Below are 24,327 nucleotides of genomic sequence, written 5' to 3'. Positions count from 1 at the left end.
TTTTCAGGTTCTGTCCATTTTTCATGTCTGCCTCAAATTCCAGACGCAGTGTGTTCTTGTGTCTTCCTCTTTCCCTTTTGCCTTCAGAATTCCACGTCAAAGCTTGCCTCCTGATGCAGTTTGATAACTTCCACAAGGTATTTCTTATCCAACTACAGCGTCCTTTCCTAATTTGCTTTTCAGCTGAAAGTCTGTAAATTCTATCCAACAGTAGATTGTTGCCTATGATACCCACCTGTATATCTGCTACGATTACAACCGGCCCCAGGTACGTACTGAGGAGGAAGAATAGGTATGGGGTCAGCAACAACAAGTACAAAACAACCTTGCTAAAAAACAACCAGAAGAAATCATGTGGTTGAAGGTACTAAACAAAAGTCTCTAGAATCATACCTGGTGAAAGGTGGCAGCCATCAGCAATGAGTATTTGAAATTTGGTGGGAAATAATACTCTGTCAAAGATTTTAGATTATGACACCTAATTTGACAGTTACAACTATTACCAGTATTCAGAGTGAAACTATGACTTATTCATGACCTTTGAGCGACAACAAGGTAACCTTGAAAAATTCGTCAACCTACTAAGGCTTAAGGAGAGTTAAAAATTAGTGTGACAATTTAGAATCAGGATTTGGAGTTACAAGTTAGAGTTAAGAATTAGAGTTAGGGTTTTCATCACGAACTGATATAATCTATAGTGTCGAAATGTTATTCAGTCATGTAGATGAATGAATTTCGTGCCAAAATACAAGACTCGTAATCCTAGATCCGACTGGTTCGTCTAAAGAATATATTCTCGCCGATATTTAGTATAAGACTGGTTTCAAATAAGTAATTTGAAAGTAATAATATCAGAAAAAGCACCTTTCAACATGACAGAAACATCTCTTTGGCAATTTCAATTTTATTTAATGTTACTTATAATGAAATGTAGGAGAAAACTATCAGATAAATCATATGGATTATTCGTTCTAATTTTTCGTTAGATACTAATAACCGCTTTAGTAATCTTGATGACAGGATTGGACGTTTTCTAGTCAATTATTGTCAATATTAATAAGGTCACCTATAAACAGAAAATATTTCACTGACAAAGGTAATGTGTAGGACACTCGTTTGAACTATACATTTTTCTTGTTAGAGACTTAATGGGGATTGATTTTATTGAAATACGTACTCTATAACTTTAGGAGAATTTTGAAGATACGATTTCGAAGGCTACTGACTTAACAATTAAGTTCTAATCTCCAGAAAGTCTGGTTTGATGCTAAGTTTCTTAAAGAAAATCAGTAGAGTTACTGTGTACAGTAGGAAGGAACTAAAGTCATCTAAATCTCATTTTATTTATTCCGTGATATTTCTATTTCAATAATGAATCTTCAAATCCTCATTTAGTGATTTAATGGTAATGCAATCGATACGAGAGGTCTTCGGTTCAGTTATAGGTGAATCCATCAGTGTGTATTATTTAGTTATCTTATCTTAGAAAGTAACAACTACCGACTTCAAACTGGTTTCAAACGATACCTCAACCGATAATAATTCATAGTCACAAGCTTTATACACACAGATGGACAGTGAATAGCAGTGGAATCCAGAATGCACGTTTCCCCCCACTTTGGTCTCGTCAGTTGGATGTACCTACATCTCAGAGTTGACATTTCACTCCGGGAAATTTCCACAATCAGTTGGCTATCAGGACTCAGTAGCTGAGTAGATAACGCGAAAGCGTCTGAAGCGAACGGTGATAAACGCGAGTCGCAGAGTGAACATCAACTCTGAGATGCAGGCACATCCATCCGACGAGTCCTAAATGGGACGAAACGTGCATCTTGAATTCTACTGCTATTCACTATCCATCTTTGCTTATAATGCTTATGAATTAAGGCTATATCGAGGCAATACGCACAGTATCCAAATACGTCAATAAGAGACTGATCAATAGTACTCTTAAACATCAATGGAAAGATACAAGCAAACAGTACCATGTGAATTATCATCTATTGTTTTTATATTTTTTTATACCAATAAAAATATGATTATATTCATTGGAAAAGATTGTCTATAATATCTTGGTTACAACTATCATTCAAGGCAATCATGTTTTACTCTTAATAAAATTATCTAAAATCTCGCGGTGTTAAAAGACTAATTGTTTTCTACTAGAATCAACAAGTCTCTATTTAATTGAATCGATTTCAAAAATTTTGAACCCTTAATTATACTCAATAAATCAACGGAAGTTATACTGTAGTGCCATGCTTCGCTAATAGTTCACCTCGATAATTGTTATAATACAAATCTTAACACCGCATAAAATCAGAAGGCAAAGAGAAGCGGCAGCTACAGTTTGATTGACAAATGACACAGGCCAGAAAGTTATAAGCACATGAGCAAATATCAGCGAGCGAAGCGAAAATGATACGCATCGGAAATGGCGGGTAAGCCAACTCACTTTTATCAAGCGTTAATCAATATTTGTAGTCAGACAAGAATAAATAACAGACATGTGATAAATAGAATAAGAAGTGTACACACACCTACGCTCATATAAAAAATGGTTTGAATAGCTTTTTCTGGTTATCGTTTTTTTAAGCGAGTTGGTTTTCTACGGGATAGGGTCGCTAAACCCATGCCTAACCCTCTTCCTTTACTCGGGCTTGGGACTGGCAGTAGCCTCCGGAGGAGCTACAGGCGGAGTTTCATTTTAAAAAAATAGTCGGGGTTAATAAGTGAATAGTTGACAAGGTGAAAACATTACTCATGATGGATAGGTGAATCGAATTGTCCAGAAGTTAGAATAAGACATATGGGCTTAACATAGCAACCAATAATACAATACATTAAAAGAAAACTTTTCATAATGTATTAAAGCATTACAAATTAAAAATGTGCAAATATTTTGCTTATGCCACTATCTCTGAAAAGTTATTAGCCATTTACCTCCCTATTTCGCTCTGTCTCTCTTTTTATCTTCCCGACTGAGGTTTATTTTTTTCCCAATCTTCCAATGATATTATATCTTTAAGAAAAAGAACAAAAAAAATTTTCGTAAAATAAGACAACATGTAATACATCATATCCATTCATCCATCGTACTTACTTATATTTGTGATCCTCTAGTTATTTGTTCACAAGCATAGGCCAAATGACTGACTGACAGTCATTTCTAAATCCTTAAAAATCCCTTCGTTTTTTTTTAATATTTATCTTCTCAAACACTTTCTTCTCATTGGTCAGTTTTACATTGGAAACAAATAGATTGATACTTTAAAGTATAAAAACTTGATAACAAATGAAATTTTTATACCCCCTAAAAGTAAAAATTGCAATTAACACACCACTGAAAAGTTTGTTCATTGAAACTAAACGTAGCGACCTATTTCTTTTTTTAAAAAATAAACAAACAAACAACCAAATCATTTGAACCATTTTGATAAATTCAAAGCAAACAGCGCAAATATAATTGAATATGAAACATACTATGGTTAATATGATTTCCATGTTTACATTAATGGTTCTGTTTACAGTTCAATTACAATCAATAAAAATAAGTAAGTTTTAATGAATAATAATACTTGGCGAAATGATGATTAAGATCGTTTTATATTTATTTGTTCATTATTAAAAACAATTATTTTATATAGTTGAGATCATGAATCAATTGAAGCTAGACCACTATGGAACACATGGAAGCACTGGACGGCCATTTCATCCCATTATGGAACTCAGTGGTCTAGAGGTTGGGCGCTCACATGCGAAAGTGATAGGTCCTGGGTTCAAATCTCGTGAGGCAGGATCGTGGATGTGCAATGTTGAGGAGTCCCACAATAAAACGAAACGGCCATCCAGTGCTTCCAGGTTTTTCATGGTGGTCTAGATTTAATTGACTCATGATTTCAACTATATACAAATAACGCATAATACACGCATTTCATCCTATTCGGGAGTCGCCAGTTGGATGTACCTGCATCTCAGAGTTGATGTTCACTCTGAGATTCTTTCACTTCCAACGCCATCGCGTTCTCCACTAAGCTACTGAGTCTTGATAGCCACTTGCTTGTGCAATGGGGTGAAGTTTGAATTCACTTAGTATTGTTTGTTTGAATCTTCACATTCACGTTTAGGACTGCAACTGGTCAGTCTCTAATTGACATATGTATGTACTGTGCATATTACCTCGATATAGCTTTAATTCACAAGCATTATAAGCAAAGATAGACAGTGGCTAGCAGTGAGATCCGGGACGCACGTTTCATCCTATTAATTATAATTTTGACAGTTTAAAACCATTTTTTGATCTTGATAAGATGATCACTAAAAACCTCTTCTGTCTCAGCATGAAGTTCTTTAGAATGGCTTATTCAGGTTATGAGTTCTCTGTGAGACTAAACGTCATAAATTCAAGCGTCAGTAAGATCATGAAAAGGTATTGATGAAGAGTCTTGTATTGGGACAAAGGTAGCTGTCTAATGATTTCTGGTTTTTAATGGCTCTTTAACTAAGAATATTCAGTAATAAGAACTATGTAAACAATCTACACAAATCCATAAACTCATTACAAATTTAATTATTTTTGAAAGGAACACAATATAATGACATAGTTTCTTATCAAAACATAAGCATATTTCAGTTTGTTTATTAAATAATTACTGATAGGGTCTTTGTCCACCCTTTGTATTGAATAAAAATGTTAGCAAATAGTCATGAATGCTATTGACATTGACAGTGGGAATCGAAATTGAACGTCAGTTCTAAATTCAATGATTCATTGAATACTATCTGTATCTGTATAAACATGTACGCTTGATCACATATGATAGCCTACGCATATCTCTAGCTTAAATATTAATCGCTTAAATATCTCTTGAGGATTCATTCTCTTCCTCATGTATAAATGTGCTTGAATCCCATTATTAGCTTTTGCCTTGCCTATCTCCTCCTTATTCAATTTGACTATAAATTTGCTTCTGTATTTGCTCGCATACACGTATTCGCCTCTCTGCTTCAAACTCACTCAAGATAATTGTAGTTTTGTAATTTGTACAAATAAACTGTAGTGGTCACTTCTTATTACCTTCCGATTTCAAACACAGTTGGGATTTATATGATAACGGTTATCAAGGTGATTAATTAACGAAGCGCTAAGCTACTACAAACATAAATGACCTAATTCTTGTTCTTATGTAACAAGTTGTTGCAATTAATGGATTATACAATTTTATCCTTAGATCTAGATTTAAACCTGTTGAGTTGCGAACCAGTTACTGTTTTGTAGAGTATGCAGAAATAAATTTCACTGGACAAGTATTTATGCTTCAGAAGAACATAGAATATATAAACGAAATAGTTTTAAAATTTGACTACAGTTATAGTCATGGATATGGCAAAAGACGATATTTGAAACGGATCATAAGATTGATCCCAAAACAGTTTATAGCTCTTTTTGTTAATTATCCGTAAATTTATGTATATTTTCAAGTGCTTAGAAATAGTTTATTCTCATACTGAACCCTGTAATGGAAATCTTTAGTTTTAAATGATGTCAAAGGTCGTGTTAGCATTTTTATTTATCCCATGGTAAATCACACATTACATTCACATCATTGTAATTATCATTGTATATATATTGTACTGTTTTGTGTATATTTGCACACACAAAAAAAACACTGTGACAAGTAGGTGTTCTTGCTTGTTTTATTCAATGATTAAATTATATCAGTGTCATCTTTGGACTATGATATCTATAATTTAATAGTTGAATTCATGAGTCGATTAAAGCTAGACCATCATGCATAACCTGAAAGAACTGGACGACCGTTTCGTTCTAGTATAGGACTCCTCAATAGTGTACATCCACGATCCCGCATGCGAAACTCAAACCCAAGACCTTCGGTCTTACGCACGTACTCATAACCTTTAGACTACTGAGCCAATATCCTACGATGTTAATGTCTAACTTCAACCAACCCACGAAATAGCTTCACCACCTCCTTCCTAATGATATCTATAAAAAATGAAGAAATATATGAAAATCTTTTATGGAGTAATGTGTTAATACAGTATCATTACAGAATAGTACAGTAAAGCAAATGAATGGCAATTATGTTTAGTACATTATGAAAACAAATATCATTAGTAGTTCCTATTCGATACATAACTCTATTTAAGGTAAGACATCCTTTTCGGGAAAAAAGTTCCCTTTATTCAACTGAACTTTTGCGAAAATATTGGTGGTTGAATAAAATTATATGGTTAAATGTTACCTAAATCTAAAAACCGATACTTTATATGAAACGAAATTCATTTTGATCTACTGTATTTGACTACAATGTTTATGATATCAAGTACAAAGTCCTATGCGATTACACTTGGTCACAGTTGTTTGAAAGTTTGAACTTATGTACTGGAAATGGTAAACTTTTTGTCATAAAATAAAAACTGACTAAACTGAAATATAAATCTTTCGTGAGTATCTTTTATGAGAGTGTTTATGATGGGGATTGTTTTCAAAAATATACTAGTATAGGAATGAATTTGGTGGAATATTTCGTGTATGTAGATAGTATAACACTCTTTTCTCTTTCTCTTTTTATTCTTTTCAACCTTCGAAAGTTTCACTTTAGATGACTTCCTCTCAGCTTTACAAGAAACAACGTTTGGTGGTGTGCTTGTTAGCAGAACTAGATAAGTGTGGTTGTAATGGTCAAGAACATAAGTGGGAACAACCAAATGTATTTAAATACAAAATTACAGAATCTCTTGGTAAAATACGTTTGTCGACATAAATAGCATACACCACATTATTACTTCTTTACTGACTATCAGAAAAAAATGATTAGCTTAGTTTGTCTAAACAATAAGTACTTTTAACTGTAATCAGTTGATGGAATTCAGAATCTCAGTATGGATCTAGGGACCTTTCCGAATAATTATCATCTTAAATCATACATGATTATTCAAGCGACATGTTACACTTCTTCACAGAATATAAAATCTATTGGTTAACAATTTATTTTGTTATAGTTGAAATCATTAGCTAGACCACGATGGAAAACGTGGAAGCACTGGGCGACCGTTTCCTCCTATTATGATACTCCTGAGCAGTGCGCATCCATGATCCCGACTCGCGAGATTCCAACCCAGGATCCATCAGTCTCGCACGCGAGCGCTTAATCACTAGACCACTGAGACGGCATCCAACGCACGAGACTGGTAGGTCCTAGTTTCCAATCTCTCGAGGCGAGATCGTGGATGCGCACTGTTGTGGAGTTCCACAATAGGACGAAACGGCCGTCCAGTGCTTCCATGTTTTCCATGGTGATCTAGCTTCAATTGACTCATGATTTCAACTATATAAAATTACTAAAATCTCCACAAAACCCCCTTCTATTATTCATATAAAGTTAATATAGACTAAATCTCTTAGGGAAATTAATTTACCTAATAAAATAAAGTAAATCAATCAAATTATTTTTCTCTTTTTCATTCACCCTTAAACATCATTCAATAGAAGGTATACTAGAATAGTGTTTATTTGAATATAGATGAAAATAATACTTTTCACATCTCTCTCACAATTCATTTATTTATTTTTTTTTCTTTTAAACAATCAATATTACTTAATTGGATTAGTAGTAAATGTTGATTAAAATGATTCAATGAACACATTGTTCTGTTTTTTTTGTTTTTTTCGTTTTTTTTGTTTTTTTTGTTTTCTTGTTTTTTTGTTTCCATTTTTGTTTGTTTTTTTTTATTTGAGAAAAACATTTGATTTAGTTTTTTTTTAAAATAAATAAAATTTACTATCAATTTATACTTTGATTATCGAGTTAATTATAGGGAGTTCAGAGTATCATGCAACATAATAAAATATTTTATTTGTAAACTAATAGGATGCCTATTGCACTTTTTATCTTACTTTTGTTTTCTTTTTGAAGTAGTCAGTTAGTGGGTGACTGAGGAGGGAGAAGCGGATTAGCGTGCACTATAACATATATCAGTCTTATAAATTTATTATTATCAGAAGGGGTTTTGTGGAGATTTCAGTATTTGCATAGTTGAAAGCGTTAGTCAATTGAAGTTAGACCACCACGGAAAACCTGGGAGCACTGAACGGCCGTTCCGTCCTATTATGGGACTCCTTCGAGAGGTGAATCCAGGAGTTCTAGTGAGAAGCAGTGACCAGTGGAATTCAAACCACGTCTGTTGTGAGATATCAACTCACTGAAGACAATTGGGCAACGGTTACTCAACTTCGTGGATCAGTTGAAGTTAGATATTAACACTGTTGGATACCGGCTCAGTGGTCTAGTGGTTAAGTGCTCTGGCGCGAGACCGGTAGTTCCTGAGTTGGAATCTCGCGAGTGCGGGATCGTGGATGCTCACTGCTGAGGAGTCCCATAATATGACGAAACGACCGTCCAGTGCTTGGAGATTTTCTATGGTGGTCTAGCTTCAATAGACTCACGCTTACAACTATTCAATCATAAATTTAGCTTTTAACATACATTACAAAATTCAGACAAAATAATTAAATCGAAACTTTACTCAAAAACACATTCAGATTGTAAAATGGCTTAAGAGTGGTTCACAATTTTAAAACTGTAGGTATATGTGTATCATAAGAACTTTGTCCATGTGTTCATCGTACTTTATGAATCAATTCATAAAATAAATAGGACGAAACGCGCGTCCGGGATTCCACTGCCAGCCACAGTCCATTTTTGATTATAATGCTTGTGAATTAAGGCTATATCGAGGTAATACGCACAGTATGCACATATGGCCAATACGATACTGATCCTAAACATCAATGGGAAGAATCAAACAAACAATACTAAGTGAATTTAATTCATAATACTGTTTGCATATTTCTGTATTTTAATGTATATTAATCATTATAAAAGGAATTCAAGTTTAGAATTCTTAAGCATTTAACATATTACATGGCATATTAGTCTTCTCATGCGAGTAGACCTGAATGTGTCTAATATTACCTAGGTCCTTTGTTTCCCGATAACTACGTATTTGAAACGCTTCAATTGACTCACATTATTACTGTTCAGGCATGCTTATAGTTTTATTTGGATAGGTTAAAGGAAATTGATTTACTTTATGAGATGTATTCTTTAAACGTTAATATCGTTTAAGGTATTAATGAAGATTAGAAAGCACGGGATGGTTGTTCGATTCCAGTAGCTCATCAATTACTGAAATCAAGATATTCTTGAATTTGTAGTGAATGGTTGTGACTGGCGAAGTCAAGACATGTCAGTAATGAAGCAACTATCACCGATGTAATCTGATAATCTCCAAGCTATCTCAAAAAAATTGATCAAAGTTAGAAATGTCCTATCAGATACCGATGTAAAAGTCTTAACTATCAAGTTTTAGACGTGAGGCCTAATCTCCATACTACATCCAAATGGTTGTCTGATGTCCTCTAGTAATCAACGATAATCCAACTGAGACCAATTGGTATTGAATATAGAATATTAATTATACAATTTGTTTACAGACTTATTATTCAGTGTATCTATAAATATTCATTCGGGTACCTTCGAAAACAATCCAACCAAAAATTAGTGGTTCTAAGGATAATTTTGTGTCACGATGATATATATATGTATATTCTACTCACGATTACGACGTACTGATGAGACCTATTACATTTTATTACAACCTGGAAGTCTTCATGTTATATTAATTAACAATTCTACTTTTCAGGATGTGATTGTTTATAATTCAGTGAAAACAAAAACCGACTGACTGGGCAGTATTTAGTAACTAATATCATGTTATTCAATCTTTACGTATAGTTAAACTCTATGAACCAAGCTGTAATGTGGTCACTAGTATATATGATTTGATATAACGATATAGCTTATTTACTGTTAAGTAGTTCGAATCAATTGTCTGGAAGAATTAGATCGGTACCAACAACTAAGCAGTTAGATATTGAATACTAATTAATGATTAAGTAGCGTAAATATCTCAGTTTCAAAGAAGATTAATCATATCTCTGAACATAATAGTAATGTATGTTACTGTGACATTTATTGATATGAATGAGAATCTTGTTGAAGTTATCAACTTTTTAATGAAGAATACAAACACACTTTATTGATAATTATCACCTAATAGAAAATCTTTTTCCGTTTAAGGAAAACTGACAACGGTAAATATAAACTCAATTTTCTTAATATTCCAAATTTATCAAACGGCAAGACCATAATTTATGGACGAACCAATCAGATTTACGATAACAGGTCTTGGATTTCGGCGCCGAATTCTTCATACATTTGGCTAAATAACGTCTTGACATTTTAGCTGATGTCAATTTGTGATGAAAACCCTAAGTCTAATCCCTATCCCTGATCATCAACTGTAAATCACAATCCGTATCCTTAACACTGATTTAACGGCCTCATTTGACCCGTGTCAGTAAGTAGATATTCTCAAGACCACTTTAGCGTCGTTCAAAGGTCGTCCATGAATTATAGTCTCATTTATCAAACTAATAAACTTCTGAATATGCAGAACGTCACCTTGAACCCTTTATCCTTTTAATTTAAAAATAATCAACTGATTATTTTAAATGAGCACTGGACAGCCGTTCCAGGTTTTCCCCGGTGGTCTAGCTTCAATTGACTCACGCTTTCAACTATAAAAATACTAAATCTCCACAAAAACCCCTTCTAATATTAATGAAAAAATGTTTAAAATAGAACTTTGTTTCCCTCCTTATTGTAAATTATCAATAAAGTCAATTTCTTCAGTCTGTTATCTCAGTAAAACAAAGCTAATAGGATAACATATATTCATTTAAAGAGAATTGAAAAACTATAAAACTAGTGTAACATCAATGTTTAATTACGACCTATACAGGAGAATAGATGAAAATGTCAAGCATTTCGCCATAGAGATACCTAAATAGTGCTTTAAGGTCTAAATATTCAACTTCAATTTATTCACAAAACACTATGATTAGTAAGATGAAACTCTCTTAAAAAGTTTCCAAGAAGAAAACTTGAATTCAGATCATTTTGTTCTATTTTGGTGTGGTCTACTTATATCCACATAAGTAGTATATGGTGATGATCAGATATAGAATGTATTTTTGGCCGAAGACCGATAAAGAAAGAACAGGAATGAAGCGCGATCGGTATGAAAATGCATGAATAATGAAATCAGAGAAGACGGACTGATATTTGCAGAAGGAACAGTTAAGATTGGGATTGTTATTTTGCAAATTAACTGTTGACTGTATGGTTATCAGAATTTTATGAAATAGTCTGTAATCTGTGCTTAGAATACATTTTATTGTCCCCACTCGTGTTCTTGTTCACTACCCTATGATAAAGTTCTACTATATCAAGACGTTTTTGTTTTATTTATTATAGGCAATGATGATATTAATTTACATGTACAGTATGAAATATCACTTTACCTTACTCAATTCAATGAATAATCACTTAGTAACAATGCGATCTTTCCCATCTGAATTCTCTATCACTACACTACGATACTCGTTTTAATCTAGATACATTTTTACTGAAACTTTAAAGAATGACAATTCAAGATGAAAATGATTCATAAAAGCATATTCTATATAGCATTGAATTGAAAATTGTGTTTAGAAGAGAAACTGTTGAATAATTTGAACCTTTACTAGTAAATAATATGAACATTACATTATCAAAAGGGGTTTTGTAGAGATTTCGGTATTTTCATAGTTAAGACTGGTAGGTCATAGGTTCAGATCTCGCGAGGCGAGGTCGTGGATGTCTGTTGTGAGATATCAACTCCCTGAAGGCAATTGGTCAATGGTTGTTCAATTTCGTGGATTAGTTGAAGCTAGACATTAACATCGTTAGAAGCCGGCTCAATGATCTAACGGTTAAGTGCTCTGACGCGAGTCGGGATCGTGAATAGGCACCGCTGAGGAGTCCCACAATAGAACAAAACGGCCGTTCAGTTCTTCCAGGTTTTCCTTGGTGGTCTAGCTTCAAATGACTCACGCTTGCAACTATGAAAATAAACATTATACCTTTGGACACATTCATGGTTAGTTAAGTTCAGGGACTCAGTGAATAATGTGAAAATGTTTGAAGCGGAATATAATTATTTCCATACACAAAGTGAACAACATTTGGGTGCAGTCGCATACAGGTGACAAATCTCAAATAAGAAGAAATGTACATCTTGGATTGCAATGTTAACGTTACCAGTTACGTAACACTGATATCAATTTTCGGAAAAAAGATTTTTGAACAAATGAGTATTTTACTGAATAAATTCTAATCATATTCAATAGTTATGGTTCTAAATTAATATTCAGTAAGAAGCTCTTATTTTAAGTCATTAATGTACCATCTAAAACTATATGAGTGATAAGGCTATATTGAGGCAATACGCACAGTATGCACATATGCCAATAAGAGACTGACCAGTTGCAATCCTAAACATCAATAGGAAGATTCAAACAAGTAATACTAAGTGTATATGAGTGATAATTTTTGAATTTCTAATAACCTATGCTTGTGTGTGTGTGTGTGCTTGAATGAAGTTGTAGGTTGTATTTCAATCGACAGTCTAATACCGGCATAATTAAAAATAATGTTGGTTTAAAGACATATTGTAATCAATAGTTATATGAATTCCTAAACAAGAGATTATGTAATCCATAAGTGAAATAAGATTTCATTGATAATGTAAAATATTGACTATTCATTTTGAAGATTATGATGATATTTCTACTCCACTTCAGGTAACTTTCTCCGTACGTAATTCAGAGTACAGTTCGTATGGTAACTGATTTTTCCACTGAATACTTACATTAAATGTGATTATATATTTTAATTGTTAGTCTGGACATATACCTGTAAAATTTCATGAGACATTATTGGTAATAATATTCTTACAGTTGGAGTGTGGTGTGGTTTACTTATATCTATATACATTCGATTGTCCCCACTGGTGTTCTGTTCACTACAAGGATAACATTGAAAAACATTTATCACTGGATGTTTGACACCATCAAAAGTTTTTTAAAACTACTGTTTCAAACAAAAGATACAGTTTTTATATTCACTTGGTATTGTTTACTTAAATCTTCCCATTGATGTTTAGGACTGTAATTGATCAGTATCTTATTGGCGTATTTAGACACTGTGCGTATTGCCTTAATATTGAATTCATTTATAACATTATAAGCAAAGATGGATAGTGGTTAGCAGTGGGATTCAGGATGCGCGTTTCGTTCTATTTTGGATTCGTCAGCTGGATGTACCCGCATCTTAGAGTTGATGTTCACTCTGACACTGGAACCCATTACCGTTCGCTTCAGACTTCATCGCGTTATCCACTCATCTACTGAGTCCTCATAATCACTTTCATGTGCGATCCATCTTTGCTTATAATGCTTGTGAATTAAGGTATTATAAAGGCAATACGCATAGTATACACATATGCCAATAAGAGACTGGTCAATTGCAGTCCTAAACATCAATGAGAAGATTTAAGTAAACAATACCAAGTGTAGCATATATATATATGTCTAATCCTTATCTCTATTTCTGTTCTTTTAAACTATATACAGACTATTCCTGTCATTTTTAGAACTTTAAACTGTCAACTTATTTTACTCTGTTTATCACACACTTCCAAACCACCACTCCATTTAAGAAATATCGTATACATCAGAAGAAATAATGGTCAAAAACAGATCTCACTGAAAATAATAAATTCTTCAACATGAGTGGATGTTTTATTTTCGAATAATCAATTAAGAAGGGAAATAAAAAATTTCGATTTTGAAAATTTTTATAATTTTGTTACTGAAAATAACGAAAGTGGTTTCCAATAAAATCATGAATCGATCAATTTTAGACCTCCATTAAAAGCCTAGAAGTATTAGACATCTGTTTCGTACTAGTATTAGACTCTTCATCGTAGATTGGTTGAAGTTAGGCATTAACGCCGTTGGATACTAGCTCAACTATCTAGAGGTGGGTCTGAGTCCCGGGTGTGGTATCGTAGATGCGTACTTCTGAGGAGTCCTATACTAAGACAAAATGGCTGTCCAGTGCTTCCAGAATTTTAATGATAGTCTAATACTGATCGGCTCATGATTTCAATGAAATGCAACAATCACTACAATCACATACTGAAAATTAATAGTTTTGGTGAAAGTAAGTTCTAGTTCTCATGTAACCATAGGAATTATAGTTTAAATAGAAATGTTTATTATCATTCATATGGTAACACAGCCCTCTGTTATTTTAGTCATCTGTTATACTCATTAAATTAAATCTATGTTTTATTTCAAAAGCACGTACATATTTATAGGGCGGCTGAATGGAGTTGATGAAAAGCATAAGGTCCAATTTCGCTGTATCGCCACCCTTTTAATATTAGATGTGCATCTCAATCGAGTATCTATTGACACGAACATTAGATGTATTGCTCTTTAGTAAATTACTAAGTCACTTATCCATGTGGCGGTAATGAGACTAAGAAAAATAACATAACATTAGCCCTTTATAATTTGGTACTTGTTCAGAAAGAATTAATTTCAACCACTAGTTTTCTTTAACTCATTAAGATCCTCAACATGACATTGTTTTGAAAAAGATTGAAGATCATAAGGGAATAATGTCGATAAGTAAAGAACTGAATGATAGCGAAAATAATAATAATAATGATAATAGATTTCAACTACATTAGACAACTTATTTCCGAATGAGTTTGAACAATCCTTCAGTTTATATTACTTTGTTAGTTAACAAGCACAAATTTTATTTGCCTTGATACTTTTAAATAGAGTATGGAAAACAAGAACTGTAGGGTAGAATTGTTTTAAGGTCTTTGTTTCCAATTCAAACAAGTTGAATTAATTTTAAAAGTTGAATTAACGAGTAAATCTAAGCTAGACTACCAGTGAACACCCGGAATCAGTGGACAACCGTTTTGTCCTAGTATCAGAATCCTCAGCAGTGTAAATCCACAATCTTGAACGCGGAACTCGAACCCAGAACCTTCCGTTTCACGCGTGAACGCCTAACTTCTAGAACACTAAGCCGGCACCCAGCGGTGTTAATTAACTTGGAACTAGATAACAGTTCAAAAGTATACACACAATACTTGAAATTGCAGCATATTTATTCATGTGGTAAATCTAATATAATAACATAAGGAAGGTACTGTCACAAATATTTACAATACTAACAATATACATGAACTACTAAGTAATTGAATGACATAATTCGATGGAAATTAAATCAACTAATTATGAACGGTAAAGTTCATCCATTTCCAGATATAAGACAGTTATCACGAACAAGATACAATGATTCTCACATTACATACAGGACTTATTGAAGTTCGTGATGCAAAGTATTGGTTTCTGACTCAGTAGTCTATGAGTGTCTAACGTATTGCAAAAGCATGTAACTCCAAGTTCCATTTTACATGTAACCAAGCGTGTATGTGTCTTAGGCTAAACATTCTTGAAATATAACAAAATAGTTATATAATTTGATTGTCAATAACCTTTTTTGAGAGGGAAGGGGGTAGAAATGATTTCCTAATGTACAACTAACTTCATTATTCTAACATCAAAACTATGCCGTTCAAATGAAAAGATGAAAAAAGAGACTTTTCAAAAACAATAAATGAAATAAAAACTTTATAACTATTCGTCTTCTCTTAGTGATGATAAGAAAAGATTATATATACTTCCCATAATATTGAAAAGAAGACAACAGAATACTTTGACAATCCAGCCGACCCATACATAATAAGCTTGATGATTTAATGGAAACTTTAAAAAAAATAAAATTTTCTTGGCATTCAATATATTTAAGTAATGCATAAAACTACGTTTATTAGTGGGATATATAGTTATTACACTGGATTACTCTCTCAATCGATCAAAAACTTCGACGTCGACCAATAATAGTATTAAGTTCATATCAGAACCCTGTGAAACTTTCAATAAATTAAGTATGACGGCTTTTTCGTTCTAATGTGGGATTCGTCAGCAGTGCGCATCCACGATCCCGCCTCGCAAGATTTAGACCTAGAACCTATCGGTCCCACACGCAGACGCCTAACCTCTAGACCAGTGAGTCGGCATCCGACGGTGTTAATTTGCAACTTCAACTAATCCACGAAATTGAGAGACACATCCACCATTGTCTTCAGTGATTTACTATCTCACAACAGACGTGGTTGAACTCTACTGGTCACTGCTTCTCATTAGAACTCCAGGAAATACCTCTTGAAGCTAGTCACTAGTGAGCATACGATGATTATTATAAGAAAAGGGTTTTATAGATATTATAGTAATTCTATATGATCTAACAAGAAATGGTGTTTAAGAGTTGAATGTTTAAGTCAAGAATTTTAGGAAAAATCCTTCGTCTCACTCCTCATATTTACATATATATACATACATATACTTACACAAATTGCTCTTATAAACTATGTAACACTTATGAACATAATAAGTAAGTAGTATTGAACCAGAAATCTACTCATTCTCATAGTTAAGCACCACAGAACATCTTAACTGAACAGATTTTGACTGGAATAAAATTCTTCACAGGTAAATGGTGTATTTTTTGATTGATTATTTTTTTTAATTTTTGAATAAGTACTCAACATAAAAATCTAACGAAATAAAAGTGATAAGTATAGATATATGTCATACGCTTAAAGATGTCCCATTGACATAACGTGCTATTGAAACTGACGAAATAGTTTATATTATTCTTTGTGAATATGAAATACCTTGTACCTTGTTAATAATGAAGTATCCGACTGAAACGATGTATGGAACTCCAGTTTAATTGCTAGTCATCTTAGTCATTTATTGATATCATCTGAAAAACTGTTGAAACCACTAAGAACTCGAGTAGTTGTTTAGTTCTAGTTTTATGAATACATGGTAAATCCTAACAAGACTCCAAACGAGGTTGAGCTGTTAACTTTAAGGTTTAGAGACGAGGTAGATAACATCGCATCATATGGCCAAGATATAAACGTTCACCTCTTGAAATTTATTTAGCTTGATTTGTGGACAAAAGAACATTGAAAATCAGAAATCATTTCACCATCAGTTTCGTTTTCGTTTAGGTACCTATGACCCAATCAAGAAAAAATAACCCAGAGTTTTCAAGCATCTTAACGAGATTGTTGCTTTTCGATTACTGAAACAAAATCGATTAGTCTATATTTCTGAATTGCCACTTAGTTCGGAGTAATATGTAATAATTATCCTATGTCACTGGAATATAACTATTTCACAGTTTCTTATCTGAAATTTAGAAATCTGCACCAACTCCAGTCATTAGCATGTTGAGTTTTATAGCTCAGCTGATAAGTGTATTGAGAATAAGTTTAAGTACAGAGAATTTCGTTCTAGCTTGTAATAAAGTACAATCTATCTTGAATATTTTCAAAGATTCGTTGTACTCCTTGCTATTCTTTGTGTTGAATCCTCCCATTAATGTTTAGGACTGCAAATGGTCATTCTCTAATTGGCATATGTGCATACTGTGCGTATTGCCTCGATATAGCCCTAATTCACAAGCATTGTAAGCAAAGATGGATAGTGGCTAGCAGTGGCTAGAACGAAACGCGCATCCTGGATTTCACTGCTAGCCACTATCCCTCTTTGCTTACAATTTATTGTACTATTTTCTACTTAACTCACTGAATAGATCATACACTTCAACCAACCCTAAACGTTACTAGGATTGGAAATATATTGGGTATTACTTTCCATTATAAAAGTATTTCATATTATTATATCTTCAAATAAATCTTTGTATTGACTCGTTACTGTTTGGTGATTCTTTATTTTTTTTTATTTTTTTAAGATGCCGAAAGTACCGATGATATGAATTTTGAAAAGAAAGCTTATCATTTCTTTCGATTGAAAAAATCAGACCGATGTCTACGTATTCCATATAGTATTAAACAAATGATTCTTAGAGTGAGTTTTATTCTTTAACCACACATATATCAATGCTTGTTTTGTTATTCATGATGGTTATTCTGTCAGACTGTGAATCCCTTTTTTTAAAAACAAGGAAAAGAATTTTTAAGCCAAGAAGATTTATTTTAATTTTAAATATTTTGTTGTAAAAGAATACTTTCTAAATTGAATGGTACTATAGACATACTATAGAGATATCACCTCACTGAAGACAAATAGTGAATGGTTGCTCAAACATCGTGGATTGGTTGAAGTTAGACATTCACACCATCAGATGCCGGCTCAGTGGTCTAGCGGTTAAGTGCTCTGGGGCGAGACTGGTAGGTCCTGGGTTCGAATCTCGTGAGTGCGGGATCGTGGATGAGCACTGTTGAGGAGTCCCACAACAGGACGAAACGGACGTCTAGTGCTTTCAGGTTTATCATGGTGGACTAGCTTCAATTGACTAATGATTTCAACTATGAAAATACTGAAATCTCCACAAACCCGTTCTGATCTATAGACTTTGATTGGATGAAAGTTGAAAATTTCAAAGAAGTTTTGACAAAATCCCGGTTTTTTTGGTGTTTTGATGTATCCATAGGATGATTAAACTTCTCGAATCAATTCGTTTTTGATTATTTAAATTTGTGGTAATTTGAAGAAAAAACTTACACTGGAATAAACTTACTTGTTGACGCTTGTTATTCCTCGTGGAACAGCATAGGGCGATCACCAACTCTGTCTTTTCCAATCGGTTCTAATTGTTATTCATTCTTTTCATGTCTGCTTCCTATTCCTGACGAAATGTGTTCTTTGGTGTTCCCCTTTTCCATTTCCCTACAGAATTCCAGGTTAGCGATTGTCTAGTAATGCAGTTTGATGATTTCCTCAATGTATATCCTATCCACTTCCAACGTCTTTTCCTAATTTTCTCTTCACCTGGAAGCTCGTTTGTTCTCTTCCACAATGGGCTGTTGCTGATGGTATCCAGCCACTGAACATTGAATTTCTTGTGTAGACAATTGTTTTACAAATACTTGTACATTTTTGATGATGGATGTAGTAGTTCTCCACATACTCCAGAGCTTCTCCATCAAGTGTGATTGAGTTGAACACTGATCTAAAGCAAATGTATTATTTCTATGAACAATTGAATTATTTACGAACAGATTTTTTAATCCAATAAAGCTTGTCACTGAGGATAGATTGTATTCAGACATATATTGAAAATGTGAAAGACGGAATTTCATCAAATGATCTTTATGAAATGTAGTCTCTATAAAGTTTCACAACTTTGACTTCAATCCACTGAGGATTCATAACGTATTGAATAGTGTAAGATTCGATATAACGATGAGACAACTATCTCATTAATGTGCTAACAGAAATCTATCACTGATGCAAATTTTTTGAAATCATTCAGCGAACACCTCATTGCCATGGTTACACGTCATACTGATTAAGTTAGCAAACATATTTGGAATAAAAGGACATTAAACAATATGGAAATAGAGTGATGACAACTTAAATTCAATTGGTATTGTTTGTTTGAATCTTCCCATTGATGTTTAGAACTGCAATTGATCAGTTTCTTATTGGAATATGTGCATACTGTGCGTTTTGCCTCGACATAGCCTTAATTCACAAGCATTATAAGCAAAGATGGATAGTGAATAGTAGTGGAATCCAGGATGTGCGTTTCGTCCTATTTGCACAAGCAAGTGGCTATGAGGACTCAGTAGGTGATTGGATAACGCGATGGCATCTGAAGCAAAAGGCACTGAGTTCGAGTCACAGAGTGAACATCAACTCTGAGATGGAGGTACATCCAGCTGCCGAGTCCTAGATAGAACGAGATGCGCATCCTGAATTCAATTGCTAGCCACTATCTATCGATTAAAACTTAATCTTATCAGTGTTATATCATGGAATATTTAAACTTAACAATGAGCTATGTTTCATCAATAAAAGTGCCCTTTGTTCAAGTTCTGCTTGCTATTCATATCGTTTATTGCTTTTCCTATATAATGAAGTGGACAAGTGATATACTACTTATTTAAAAACTAAAGAGTCTATACATTGTTAATCTAATTCATTCGAATTTGTTATAGTAACTAAATGGAATCAAATCAATGAACGTTTTAAAACATTATAGTAAGTTCAGTACTTTAGAGCAAACAAATTATCATCTACTAGAGTACAACTTCAAATTTGTTATATTAAACTAATGAGTTACTTCTTTAATGGAATTAATCAACATGAAAATATGAGAATTAGTTAATCAATAGGCATGTTTTACCGTCACACTTTATCATAACAATGAAAATTACAGGATATTGATTCAATAACTTATCAGCATCATTCTTATAGTAAATATTCAATATCCTTATGTAATCGTCTTTGAAATCATTGATGTACACTACTGTAGTGTTCTGAAATAAGACTGAATTATATGTTCATTACTATTTATCTAATCCTTTTTTTAAAATTGGTCCAAATTCTTAACACATATTAATCAGAAGGGGATTTGTGGAGATTTCAGTATTTTCATAGTTGAAATCATTAGTCAATTGAAGCTAGACCACCATGGAAAAACTGGAAGCACTGGACGGCCGTTTCGTCCTATTATGGGACTCCTCAACAGTGCGCATCCACGATCCCGCCTCGCGAGATTCGGACCAAGGACCTACCAGTCTCAACTATGAAAATACTGAAATCTCCACAAAACCCCTTCTAATTATAATCATATGCTCACTAGTGACTGACTTCAAGAGATATTTCCTGGAGTTCTAGTGAGAAGCAGTAACCAGTAGAGTTCAACCAGGTCTGTTTGGAGATATCAACTCACCGAAGACAATTGGTGGACGGTTGCTCAAACTTCGTGGATTGGTTGAAGTTAGACATTAACAACGTTGGATGCCACCTCAGTGATCTATCGATTAAGTGCTCTGGCGCGAGACTGGTAGGTCCTGGGTTTGAATCTCGCAAGTCGGGATCGTGGATGCACATTGCTGAGGGGTCCCACAATAGGATGAGATGGTCACCCAGTGCTTCCAGGTTTTCAATGGTGGTCTAGCTTCAATTGCCTCATGATTTCAACTATGAATATATTAATCATAGACATTGAACAAATCTCTATGACCCGCCAAATGAAATTTGTTCAAATAAATGAATATATATATATATATATACATCCTAACAACAAGTAATCATAATAAATCCTTATTCCCCCATCTATTTTCATGGATATTACAAAGACTATTGTTTTCTTTTCATGGTTGATCAGTTGAATTTCATTATTCCATAGAACTTAATGAATTTTCCCGGGTTTTTTTTTTTGAAGGGTTTTATATATTCATGAATGTAATATATATGTATATGGATAAAAATTACCTTAGGTGAATAATCTATCCCCAAGAGGAATAAATAAATTATATAATGGTAAAGCTGTAATGAATTTATACGTCACATCATATATATACATAATCATAACCAGGTGATCTAATTACCATGGTCACAATAAATGGCTTCATTATTATTGTATAGATTTATTGTAATCGGTTATTCTACAAATCTGTAAAAAATTTATGAAATTTAGATTATTCAAATGACCTTATTATATTTATTGTTGATAACATTGGAATGATATTGATCTTTGATTTTTGTAATAAACTTATATGACCCCATTAAACATGCAAGTGACTATCAGGACTCAATAGCTGATTAGATAACACGATGGCGTTTGAGTCAAATGGTAATGGGTTCGAATCACAAAGTGAATATCAACTCTGAAATGAAGGTACATCCAGGTGACGAGTCCGAAATAGGATGAAACGCGGTTCCTGGATTCCACTGCTAGTCACTATCCATCTTTGCTTATGATGCTTATGAATTAAGGGAAATATCGTGGCAATCCGCACACGATCCACATATGTTATTAAGAGACTGAACATTCGCAGTCCTTAACATCAATGGGAAGATTTAAGTGAACAATACCAAGTGAATCAATAAATAGGAATAAAATATTTGTAAAATCTCAGCGAATGAATTCGAAATAAATCCAACGTTTTGGTCGGTACTCTGGCCCTAGCTTTTTCAAGGAAATATTTCCTTGAATATTTACTTCAAATTCATTGGCTGAGATTTTACAAATAAATTATTCCTATTTAATGTCTTAGATCAACTTGGCGCCTAAAATACTGTGAAATTAATCCCTCTAATTTAGACGAAAGTGTAACGCTGATAGAACTAAATCCGCTGCTAAGCTTGAGGTCAATAATTATTAAATTAAACCGACTATCCAGAGAAATATAAACAAACTTGCTGACTTCTATCTATGTTATACACTTGTTCTCTCATTTTTTTCGTTATTTTTATTTAATTGATCCATCCTAATATATGATTGACTTGTTCAAAATCTGTATTGATGCACTAATATACCATATATTTTTCAAGCCTTTATGCTGTGTGCTACTTATGTCGACGGATATAAGTAGTATCTAACACCAATCGAAAGTGCAATGACTGGCAGGTTGAAAAAATTCGAATAAAAGAGAATGGAAAGAAAGAGTGATTGGTATAGAAATGAAGGAACGTCAGTGTCTGAAGCAATTGATCGACATTTTTGTAAATGAAGTACTGAACGTATGGTATTTACATTTTACCAAATAACAAGTACATGTAGTTGTCCCCACCTGTGTTTCCGCTCATTACACGTACATTATTTTCTGACTGTAGTTTCCAGGTGAATCATTTGGGTAGTTGAATGACATAGTGATCAACAAGATTTTATTTAAGTGGAAATCAAAAGTTCATCATCATTATTTCAAACATATGGTTTACCTTTTACATTCTCCAAGGAAAGGTTCCTTACATGATGAGTTCAATGTTGACATCTTATAAATCAATTTATTTATTTCAATAAGGAAATAATGATATTAAATTATAATTTGATTTCATTTATAGGAACCTTCTATTGTATGCCCAGAAGATCGTGAATTTCTTGGATTATAACATTTGGATCTCATTCAAGATCCATTCTATTTACGGTAATATCAAAAAATTATAAAAAAAAAAGAGGAAGACAATGATAATAAAACATATTCAATTAAATTTAATTCAAAAAATTAAAAAAAATTCGGATAAATTCCTTCTCTATGATTATTATTTTCTTTGCTTATTTATTATGTTCGATATTTTAACTAATACTTTCTAGTACGCGTTACCATGGAAACAACAGTGAAGGATTAATGTATTGAGAAAATAATGATCGTACGTAGATGATACAATGACGAATCGTTATTGATTTTCTTTTCTAGATTCTTTCTAAAATATTTATTCTTTTAAGAGTATTTCTCTTTTCTTTTTCTTTTTCTTTTTTCTTCTTTTTTTTTGTTGTTGTTGTCGCTGTAATCCGAATTTTAATTTGACTCTATTCATTAATTGTGATGAAATCAATAAATAAAATGGTTGAAACTGTTTCCTTTGTTTAATTAAAGGAAGTACTAATGATCATGGGAATGAATTGATATGCTGAACTAAGGATTATATTTCAAAAGGGAATGATGTAAAGTAGTCTGATGTTCAATAGGGAAAAATCATTCACTAACTATCCACATATATATATATGAGTCTGAATAGAAAAACAAATACTTAAATAAGCAAAGATGGATAGTGGCTAGTAGTGAAATCCAGGACGCGCGTATCGTCCTATCTGGAACACGTCAGCCGGATGTACCTGCATCTCAGAGTTGATGTTCACTCTGGGACTCGAACCCAGTACCCTCGCTTCAAACGCCATCACGTTATCCACTCGTCCACTGAGTCCTGATAGCCACTTGCTTGTGCAATGGGGTGAAATTGAAATTTACTTAGTATTGTTTGTTTGGATCTTCTCATTGATGTTTTAAGGACTGCAACTGGTCAGTCTCTAATTGGAATATGTACATACTGTGCGTATTTCCTCGATATAGCCTAAATTCACAAGCATGATAAGCAAAGATGGATAGTGACTAGCAGTGTAATCCAGGACGCGCGTTTCGTCCTATTTGGGACTCGTCAGCTTTATGTACCTGCATACCAGAGTTGATGTTCACTCTGGGACTCGAACCCAGTTGTGTCATTAAATAGTTAAAAGAATAATTGTTGGGAATATTTTTTAATGGGTCAGTTGAGTATTTTGTTTTTTAATTTTTTTCTTCATTCCATAAAATTAGACAACAGATTTAAATAGAATACATGAGGTGAGACTATAATTCATCAACGACCTTTGAGCGAATGCGAATTGACTTTGAGGATGTCTACCTATTAACTAGGACTAAATGAGGGTTAAAAACCAG

At 33.3% G+C, this 24,327-nt stretch overlaps 1 protein-coding gene across 1 annotated transcript; it reads left to right on the top strand.

Annotated features, from left to right (window-relative positions):
* Positions 1 to 3,310: 3,310 nt before the first annotated feature.
* Smp_043650 (hypothetical protein) lies at positions 3,311 to 23,461 on the top strand. Its single transcript, XM_018797696.1, has 3 exons — positions 3,311 to 3,554; positions 17,889 to 18,004; positions 22,955 to 23,461. The coding sequence occupies exons 1-3, from the start codon at positions 3,473 to 3,475 to the stop codon at positions 23,000 to 23,002; spliced, it is 246 nt and encodes an 81-aa protein (XP_018652713.1). The 5' UTR covers positions 3,311 to 3,472; the 3' UTR covers positions 23,003 to 23,461.
* The last annotated feature ends 866 nt before the right edge of the window (positions 23,462 to 24,327 follow it).

Source organism: Schistosoma mansoni, chromosome 5 (genome assembly GCF_000237925.1).
Source record: "Schistosoma mansoni strain Puerto Rico chromosome 5, complete genome".
Lineage (NCBI taxonomy): Eukaryota > Metazoa > Platyhelminthes > Trematoda > Strigeidida > Schistosomatidae > Schistosoma > Schistosoma mansoni.
Note: the sequence above shows the minus strand (reverse complement) of the source record. Positions and strands in the feature narration are given on the sequence as shown.

Bases quoted from the DNA above. Each gene is read 5' to 3' on its own strand.
- Smp_043650 (XM_018797696.1), top strand. From the start codon at position 3,473: ATGAAACATACTATGGTTAATATGATTTCCATGTTTACATTAATGGTT. The intron at 3,555-17,888 runs GTAAGTTTTAAT...TATTTTTTTAAG, and splicing joins ATTACAATCAATAAAAATAA to ATGCCGAAAGTACCGATGAT. The intron at 18,005-22,954 runs GTGAGTTTTATT...TTTCATTTATAG, and splicing joins TTAAACAAATGATTCTTAGA to GAACCTTCTATTGTATGCCC.